Source organism: Filicampus tigris, chromosome 13 (assembly GCF_054856515.1).
Source record: "Filicampus tigris isolate MCC_2025a chromosome 13, RoL_Ftig_1.0, whole genome shotgun sequence".
Classification (NCBI taxonomy): domain Eukaryota; kingdom Metazoa; phylum Chordata; class Actinopteri; order Syngnathiformes; family Syngnathidae; genus Filicampus; species Filicampus tigris.
The window spans coordinates 1,920,396-1,929,945 of record NC_141229.1 but is presented as its reverse complement, the minus strand read 5'-3'; the positions used below and the strand labels follow the sequence as shown (position 1 = coordinate 1,929,945).

General features: G+C 47.9%; 1 protein-coding gene across 3 annotated transcripts; it reads left to right on the top strand.

Annotated features, from left to right (window-relative positions):
* The first annotated feature begins 590 nt into the window (after positions 1-590).
* atg14 (autophagy related 14) lies at positions 591-8,041 on the top strand. 3 transcript variants are annotated; one of them, XM_086050365.1, is made up of 11 exons: positions 591-1,033; positions 1,884-1,946; positions 2,017-2,059; positions 2,130-2,211; positions 3,319-3,556; positions 3,841-4,070; positions 4,913-5,030; positions 5,124-5,214; positions 5,932-6,017; positions 6,104-6,278; positions 7,036-7,743. In XM_086050365.1, exons 1-11 carry the CDS (start codon positions 759-761, stop codon positions 7,156-7,158), a joined length of 1,524 nt encoding a protein of 507 aa, XP_085906491.1. In that variant the 5' UTR covers positions 591-758; the 3' UTR covers positions 7,159-7,743. The 3 variants fall into 3 exon arrangements, with proteins under 3 accessions (XP_085906491.1, XP_085906490.1, XP_085906492.1); XM_086050364.1 differs by lacking the exon at positions 7,036-7,743 and adding an exon at positions 7,769-8,041 and having other exon boundaries at positions 592-1,033; XM_086050366.1 differs by lacking the exons at positions 591-1,033; positions 7,036-7,743 and adding exons at positions 1,093-1,621; positions 7,769-8,041.
* The last annotated feature ends 1,509 nt before the right edge of the window (positions 8,042-9,550 follow it).

Here is a 9,550-nt window from a genome sequence, read left to right as displayed (position 1 = left end):
TGGTTTGAATTAAAACTAAATAGACGCTGTCGGGAAAGATCAAACACGCTGATAAACATTCTTATACTATTTCTCATATTCACACCTTTAAAGCAACACGGTGTCATATGTCAGTTTTTATTGATTATGGCGGCGCCGTGTGGACAAACGCGGTAGTGTTTTGACAAAAATCAACCACTTTTCCCGGCGCGCGTAGTGTCGTGAAATCCAGTCGTCCTTACGGCGAAAGGAGGAAGTGAGTATGCCGTAAAACAACTCAGGACATTTGTATTTTTTTGTGTACCAGGGTTTATCCCATCCTCCTCAAAGTTGCTTTGTGCCAGTAAAAACGATACAGACCCCCACAGGGCATGAAGTCCCATTCAACTACTGTACTTTTAAGTCAATGTTTCATCAAGAGTTGTGAAAAAAAATTATTACGATCGATTTCTTGCCCAGTGCCTCTTTAATATATTTATTGTCACGTGAGAGTATAATAAACCTCTCGACTAATTGGCGACTTGCAAGCAACAGGTGCATACCGCCAAAGAAACCTGTTTGGGGGTTGCCATTGTTGACGTTCAGCGGAAGCCCCGCCCAGCATTATCTACGTCACGACATAAACAAAACAGAACCAGGAAGCGTGGCGCTGATTGCACTTACCGTGTTTGCTGGTCACACAAAAAAAACCGTCTGACGTCAGCATGGACGCATCGCGAGTGTTGACGTCGTCGACTAGTTAAAAAAAAAACATAAACAAAAAAACAGGTTAAGCTAGCATGGCGTCCTCAGCGGGGTTGCCACTGCTCGTCACAGACCGAGCGGCCTCATCATGCCACCCAGGCCGGCCACCACCGCCTCCTCCAGCGCCTCCTCGCCCGCATCAGGCCGCCGCCGCCGCTGGCGTCATGGTGGAGTCCGTGGATGACGCGGAGGGTCTTTTCGTGGCGGTGGAGCGGTGCCCGCTGTGCAGCACATCCCGCCGGAGGCTGACGTGTGCCGGTTGCGTGCAGGCCGGAGACTTCGTGTACTTGGACGGCAGAAACGGAGAGAGGTGAGAGCAACGCGGAACTCCGCAGGCGAATTTGGGCATATACGATTGACCTCCGCGTATTCCGCCTGTAGAGTGATGATGTCAGGTTTTTGACGCGACATCATCAGAGCTACAAACCCCCACTTTACATCGGCGTCATTGTCACCCTCCAAAACGATGCTTGGAAAACAACAACACTGCACACCTCACGTTAGGCTCGCAGAATCCGTTGTAACATAGCGTTGTCTAAACACGATACTCAACGTAAAACGACTCGAATCTTTTCCTAAGGATAACGCCACGTTCCTTTCCCGAGTGTTTATTTTAAGTAGAAACATTAAGCAAACACACTCGTTGTTTACGTCCGTGTCGCTGTTTTAGCCGAGCTAGCATTGTAGCTCATAGGAGCTTTGCTAGCAGTTAGCCGAGTGGAGTTAAATGACTTGCTGCTAAAGTATAAGTAAAACGTTCACCTTTCGCACAAAATTTTACTTAACCAAAACATGTAACGTCAAATTCAACTTAAAATGTCACACGTTGGTATTGGCGGGTTTTAAATCATTTCTTCAAACGTCCACCTTCTCGGCTAACCCTGACGATGCACAGAGGGTTGTGAACTTTTGTTTAATATTGTTTTGTTTTTTTAATCCTCTATAATGTTGCTTGGTTAAAAATCTTGCGTGTTGTAAATGTATTTTACAAAACTTTGGTCAGCACTCCTTTTAAAAGTGCTCCACATTTACAATTGGATTGGTTGAGATGACTTGTACACTTTTTTGTAAGGGAAAATTTGGATTGTTTGGGATGATTCGTAACCTTTTGGAAAGAAGTCCCTAACGTTGGGTCTTTGCGGCTTGTGTCCACGACGCAGGTGCGCAGACAAGATGGCAAGGCTCAAGACACTGAAAGAAGAGAAGGAGCAGCTGCAGCAGAGGTGAGAGTTCACGCGCGTTGATGCCGAAGTTTTCGGTAGTGGTCACATAACCGATTTTCCTTCTCCCCAGGGTAATCCACACCATGCACAGGAAGTTGTGGACCGACGAGACGGTGGGTTTGACGAGTTGGCGCTGGCGGCGTGTTTTTGACAGAAAGTGTTTTGTGAATACGTTGTGTTCAGAAGTGGAAGATGATGTGGTGCCGCGCGAAGATGGAGCAGATCAACCAGGCGCTGACCTGCGCGCGCCAAGAAGTCAAGAGCGGTGAGCAGTATTTGCAGCAACACAGTATTTGCGGCTAATGAGGAGGCGAGGCTGTTCGATCTCATTTCATGGAGACGTCACTCAAGATGACGTCAAGGTCATGCCGCGCATAAAAGATGAACCGATGAATTTCTGCCATCACCCAAAATGTCCACTTTAAGCTTCATGTTTCAACTGGGATCAAATTAGTCAAATAGCAAGTCAATACTGTTACGCAAAACAACTTTGCAGATTCAATCGCCCGGCTGCCAGAATTCTCTGGCTCCGGAAGACGTCAATTTCGGTCCGATCTAGGACCACACATGAATGTGGCCCCGGTCGCATTTGAAAAAGTGGGAATTGAGCCGTTGAGACTGTCATAAACAAAATCTAACACGGGTCGCATTTGTAGGCAAAAAAAAATCCGATCTGGGTCGCATTTGCCTGCGTTGTGAACCTAGCCTAAGGGACTTACTCCCTTAAAAGAAAGCTCACTGTGTAATCAAATTTTGCTGTAGTTGCACAACAGGGGCACAGTGACCTTAAAGTGGAAGTCAACGAAAATATTTTTTCTTCAAGAATATGTTCTATGCAAGCCCACTAGTCTAAATATGGCATTCTGATAAATTTGTGGAATAAGTGTTAATGCACTCGTTTTTTAGCCATCTCTGGGGGCGGCCATTTTGTCTTCATTCGACTGAAAATGACATCGCAACTGCTCACAACGGCCAATCACGGCTCAGATTCAGAAAACAGGTCAGCAGTGATTGGTCGTTGTGAGCAGGTGCGATATCATTTTCAGTCGAATGAAGACAAAATGGCCGCCCCCAGAGATGGCTAAAAACGAGTGCATTTAGCTGCTTAACTTATATTCCACAAACGCAAAATGAAACCGAATGCCGTGTTTCTAGTTTCTACTAGTGTGCCTGCTGGTAACATATTCATGAAAAAAAAAATGTTTGGGATGACTTCCGCTTTAACTCTCTGTTGTGGTACCATCGTATCACCTCGTGCCATCTTGTCATCTGGCATCGTCTCATGCCCCCTTGTCAATCTTTTGTCATCTGGTCCCACTTCTGGTGTCGCCTTGTGTGTCACCTCGCTAACCTCGCATCACTTTTTGAGCAGACAAGGAGCTGCTGCTGCACTCCCAGGACGAGCGTCAGCGCCTCCAGCGCCGCGCCAACCGCCACCAGCAGAAGCAGGAGAAGATCGAGCGGCACAACCGGCGTCTGGGCGAGCTGCTGGAGCGCCGCAAGCAGGAGCTGCGCGAGCGGCTGGCTCAGCTGGCGTCCACGCGGCGCGACCACATCGCCGAGTTGATGGCGCACATTTTCCCCACGCGGGAAGAGAAGGCCTGCAGCAGGTGGGCCACGGCGGCGGCCATCTTGCGCGCGTGGAAGCCCGCTAACTGATCGATTCATCGGTTACTGGGATGCTTTTCTGCAAATGAAATCTCTCGTTATTATTATAAGGTGGCAGCCAAGTCCTGCTTGTGTCTACTTTAAACTCCTCAACTCACTTCAGCATAGTTGATTGCGGCAAGATGACAGCAAAGCATTACGTTGTTCCGAATGAAGCGCCTCAACTCCCGTCAATGTAGTTGCAGCCAACGCGCTAACTGACACTCGCCCGCCCGCCCGCCCGCAGAGACCCCGCCGACGTGGTGTCGGAGTACGACGCGGCGCTGACGTCCAGCACGGTGAGCGAGCTCGCCGAGGCGCGCAGGACCACCTACCTGTCGGGCCGCTGGATCTGGGACGACCAGAACGGGGAGACCAGCGTCAGCATCACGGGGCCCGCCGTCACCCTGCCCAGCAACGGGGACTGCTCCGCCTACTACGGCTGGATGGACGAGAAGAGCGCCAAGCACGGCCCGGGTTGGTGCGGCTCTCGCGACCGCACACACGAGCCACGTAGATTCTGATGCTTTTCATTGGTTAAGAGGCCGAGAATTGGACTTAAAAAAAAAATAAATAAATAAAGAAAGAAAATGACGTATACGCTCTCCTGGCATTAAAGGTAGAAAGACGCAGCAGTGCCCACGCTCTCAAAGAGGAAATCGAGAATATTTTTTCAAGAATATTTTCTACGCAAGCCCACTGGTTGAAACACGGCATTCTGATTCATATTTGTGCGTTTGTGCAATATGAGTTAAGCAGCACCCGTTTTTAGCCATCTCTGCGGGCGGCCATTTTGTCATTTCTGTTGACTGAAAATGACATCACACTTGCTCAGGAAACAACCAATCGCAGCTCGCCTGCTTTATAAAGCTGAGCCGTGATTGGTCTTTAACCGAGCCCTGGGTAGTTGTGGTGTCATTTTCAGTCGACAGAAGTGACAAAATGGCCGCCCCCTGAGACGGCTAAAAATAAGTGGATTAGATAACCCTTATTCCACAAATGCAATATTTATTTATCTTGTTTCACCTAGTGGGCTTGCATAGAACATATTCTTGAAAAAAAAAATCTGTTTGTGTTGATTTCCGCTTTAATGGCCTCCAATTGATGAAAATGCAGATGAACCTACGTTACATTCCTGTTTCAACTTACCTCAACAACTTGAGTAAGGAGTGCCTTCAGATGTCTCCTGACATTCGTGCCGTGTTTTTTTCCCGTGCCGCATCTTCAGTCCGTTTTCTTCCCCGCGCCGACGTAACGAAAGCGGCAAACCCGCCGATGCCAGCGCGTCTGTTTGACGAGTGCCACGTTGTCCCTTTCAGAACTGGACCACATCAACCCGGCCCACACCATCAGCGCCGCTCTGTGCTACGCCACGCAGCTGCTCACCGTCTTGTCGCACATCCTAGACGTCGGCCTGCCCAAGAAGCTGTGCAACAGGTGCCGCCGCACATACAGGCGAACGCGCACTCGTGACCCCTGACCCCGTCCTTATCTTTTGGGATTTATTTATTTTTTTTCCGCCCCCTCTAGCGAGTTCTGTGGCGACAGCCTGAGTCGCTTCCGCTTCACACGCGCACTCAGCAAGCTCAACACCAACACGCTGCACCTGTGCTTCTCACAGGTAAGCGCGCTCAACGCACGCTGCCGCCGCAACCGACCGCGCTGGCTCCTCCTATATCGCTCTCGTGTGTGTCTGGTTGTGTGCACGATTGTGCACGTGTTCTCTGTGTGTGTTTGTTTTGTGTCTGGGGATTTGTGTGTGTTTTGAGTCTGTTTGTTGTGTATGTACCATATTTTCCCCACTCTGTCGCTTTTTCCCTTTGGTTTTTTTTTGTTGTTGTATTTTTTCTTTTTTAAAAGAGGAAGTTTACCCAAACATATACTTTTTCAAGATTATGTTCCATGCAGGCCCACTAGTTGAAAAACGGCATTCTAATGAAGATTGCGTTTGTGGAATAAAAGAGTTATTAATCCACCCATTCTTAGCCATCTCAGGGGGCGGCCATTTTGTCACTTCTGTCGACTGAAAATGACATCACAACTGATCAAGGGCTCAGGTAATGACCAATCACGGCTCACCTGTTTTCTGAAGTTCAGCCGTGATTGGTGGTTACCTGAGCCCTGAGCAACTGTGACGTCATTTTCAGGGAAAAGAAAATCAATCATGGTCAATATTTGCTGATATGAAAGCCAGTATTGATCAATATTCATTATTTTTACATGTTTAAAATAATAAAACATATTGAAATAGATTACAGATAAAATATAATCAAAACAGTCATCCAGGAAAATTGATATTGACGTGTGTGTGTGTGTGCGTGCGTGCGCGTGCGTGTAGCACGTGGACTGCGACAAGCTGCACCCGCACCACACCCTCCGCAACATCATGTTCCTGGTCTCGGCCGACAACGGCAACCTGGGCAGGTGAGGCGATGACGTGGCGGTTGTCCCGGCAACGCGCGTCACATGGGCGAGCGATGGCCGGCTGACCGCGCCCCCTTCCGCTTCAGGACGGGTCCGTTCGAGGCGAGCGCCGACCTGGAGGAGTCGATGGAGTTCGTGGAGCCCGAGGCCTCGGGAGCCGCCGAGGAGAGCGGCGACGAGGCGCTCAGCGACGACGAGACCGACCTGGGCACCGACTGGGAGACCGTCCCCAGCCCGCGATTCTGCGACATACCCTCGCAGGTACCGCCCACTTGCACGCGCACGCGCAACACGGGAGGGAGGGGAGGCCGTTCCAACTTGGTCAACGCTTTGCGGACCAACGCTGCGCTTCCGTTCACTCCATGCCCTGAAAAGTTTGCAAAGATTCATAGCCAATTGTGGCCCGATCGATGAATCGATTTTTATCGGACCGTTTTAGCGAAATGATCATCATCATGCTGAGTTTTGCTGATATATTCTTACTTTGTCATGAAACGGTAAATGCTGGCGTCATGTAAGATGACGCCCTTGCGCCAAATGTCCACTAGGCGGAGCTCTGACTCGGTACGCATCTTTCCTGTGATGACGTCAGGGGCGGAGCCATGGGTGATTGACAGATTGACAGACTGCCCACCCAGTGAGATTCATGAAAAAAAAAAAAACCTTTTACATTTTTAGTGAATCATGAAATTATTTGTGTGGTTTTTTTTTAATTGAATAATAAGAATTGTCATTTTATTTGAATATACGATGTGTCGGGACAGGAGGATTGTGCGAGGTGAGAGAAATACTCAGGCCCACCCCGATTTTTCCAGGCCCACCCATTTGCCACCTTCTGGCTCCGCCCCTGGACGACGGGCCTCTTGCGCGACTGTGTGCCAATGTTTCCAACAACAATGGTGGAACTGCCGCTTTGTTACGCATTGTTATATTTTATGGCAAAAAAATTGTCATAATGTCAAGAATGACAGTGTTTGTGCAACACGATAATTCAATAGGCATTGTGCTGCTCCCTCAGGTGTTCACGCCTTGGTCACCAAAGGGCAGTATAATAGATAAAGAGGTGCTTCACGCACATTTGATGATGAATGACAGAAGACCATCGCAACTAAGCTGCATTAACTCTACCGTGGCGCCTTGAGAGACGACTTTGATTTGTTCCTTGACTGTGCTGCCAACTCAGAACCCCCCAAATCATTTTACAGCATTGAAAGGAAGGAGAACGCCTAGATAACCCCGTAAAAAAAACAACAGATTTTGTGTCTTTTTTTTTTTTTTCTTATGTGGCATTATTTATTTTCAAAAATGTGATCGATAACATGGAGCATAAAGCGTTTGTTCAGCATGACTTAACACTTCAGTTCAGTTGTTTGTGTTGTACACGCCTTGGCCACCGTGGGGCAGTGTAACTCGGCTCAGCCAAACGAGTACAAATCGCCACTCAGCAGCTGCAATAATATTAGCCCTTTTTGGAGAGGATAAAGAATATGTTCCTTTTTTTTTTTTTTTTTTTTTTTTAATTTGTTGTCAATTGTTGTACAGCTCTGTTGGTCAGTACAGATGCAGTTACATATACAAAGTATGCTCATAATCCAGATTGGAAGATATGAACAAATCTATTGTGATCATCTCGTTCCTGCCAGTTCACCCAGGCCGAGTACCGTGCTTTAACAAATGTAGTGCAAGATTGCGCAGAGTTTATTTCGCCGCTTGGAATGTCTAACCCGAATCCGATGTTGTCCCGCCCGCAGCCGATGGATCTCTCCCAGAGTGCGCTGCAGGTGTCCCAGCCGTCCGTCATCACGGGAGGGATGATCTCATCGGCGGCGGCCTCCGTCACGTCCTTGTTCCGAGCGTACATGGGCCAGCACTGACCTTTCGACTTTGGGCCCGGGGAAGGGCGGGGGATTGCGCAAAGAGGACAGAGAAGAATATGTACGGACGATCGCCGCCTCATGCTTTTTACATTTTTTTTTTTTGTGGGCGAGAAAGAGACATGTTACCATGGCGACAAGGAATGCTGTTTCCATGGGTCTTTTGAATGACACTGACCTTTTAGCAAAGGCACAATCTGACAAATGGTGGGCGGGACACACTTTGACGCCAAAACGTCCCCGCGCGCTTGCTTTTCCGAGGCCGTGCGCCGCCAATGGAATCGTTCCTCGGAACCTCTTCCAGCCTGCTTCTAGAACGCAGGCCGAGGAGGGCTGTGGCGTCACTTTCATCCGATTGGCCGACAGATGTGGGCGTTTCTTAAAGCGACCTGGAAAAGGACTTTGCTGCACATCTTCCTAACGTCGTGGTCTAACTCACTTCACGTCCAAAAGCTTATCGCCGAATGTTCGGAAATACCGCGGCCAGTCTTCACCCCGATTTTATATGGACGTCGCTTCTTATGCCAACTATGGGTTGTTATATTTTTCAAATTTGAAGTGAGACTAAGATTAAATATAGGCGAATACCGATACCAGATATCGGGTCGATCCGACCTTATTTTAAGGTATCAGGTTGTGGTGGAGGCTGTCGATGCCAGCCACTGATACTTAAAGCGGAAGTCAACCCAAACAATGTTTTATGCAAGCCCACTAGTTGAAACACGGCAATATGATTCATATGAAAAATGAGTTCAAGCGGAAGTCAACCCAAACCAATTTTTTTCAAGAATATGTTGCGAGCAGGCCCACTAGTTGAAACACGGCATTCTGATTCATTTTGCGTTTGTTGAATATGAGTTAAGCAGAAAAATCCACCCCTTTTTAGCCGCCATTTTGTCTTCTGGCGACTGAAAATGACATCACAACGACCAATCGCGGCTGACCTGTTTTCTGAATCTGAGCCGTGATTGGTCGTTGTGAGCAGTTGTGACATCGTTTTCAGTCCACAGCAAGTGACAAAATGGCCGCCCCCAGATATGCCTACAAACGAGTGGGTTAAAACTTGTTCCACAAACGCCATATTAATCAGAATGTTGTGTTTCAACTAGTGGGCCTGCATAGAACATATTCTGGGAAAAAAAATATGTTTCCACTTTAACGCCAAAAAAAAAAAAATCCTCCTCAGCAGTAGTTTTAACACATTGGCGAGCCGTCATCTGCGACGGTAAGAAAGGTTTTGTTCACAATGTTTTGTTCCCGTGTGAAATGAAATGTTGTATATCAAAAGTACGAGAGATATCAGCGGTTATTCGTACTGGTATCGCTCTTGAGAACTTCCCCCGTCGAGATGTCCACCCACATTTAAGCGTGACTGCACCGTTGTGGGTGCGTTCACAATAGCTTATGATCAGTATTTTACAGTGCGTTTGGTACCGTAGTAATGGTAGCAAAGATATTTTGACTCATTTAAGCGGAAAATAACTCACTTGACGCATATGTGTACAGTAATTTTTTTTCTCCCCCAAATCGGTGTTTGGCTTTGTAATAAAGTCCTGAGACGTATACTGGTATTTGCTTCGGGTCCATAACGAAGCCAGAACAAAAGGCGGCGTTGAAAATGCAGGACAGCAACATGCAGAAGATGGGCTTCATGCTTAC

What these genes read in the sequence shown, in the direction of transcription:
- atg14 (XM_086050364.1), top strand. Translation starts at nt 759, where the DNA reads ATGGCGTCCTCAGCGGGGTTGCCACTGCTCGTCACAGACCGAGCGGCC. An exon ending in GACGGCAGAAACGGAGAGAG is followed by an intron (nt 1,034 to 1,883) that starts GTGAGAGCAACG and finishes TCCACGACGCAG; the next exon opens with GTGCGCAGACAAGATGGCAA. An exon ending in TGCACCTGTGCTTCTCACAG is followed by an intron (nt 5,215 to 5,931) that starts GTAAGCGCGCTC and finishes GCGTGCGTGTAG; the next exon opens with CACGTGGACTGCGACAAGCT.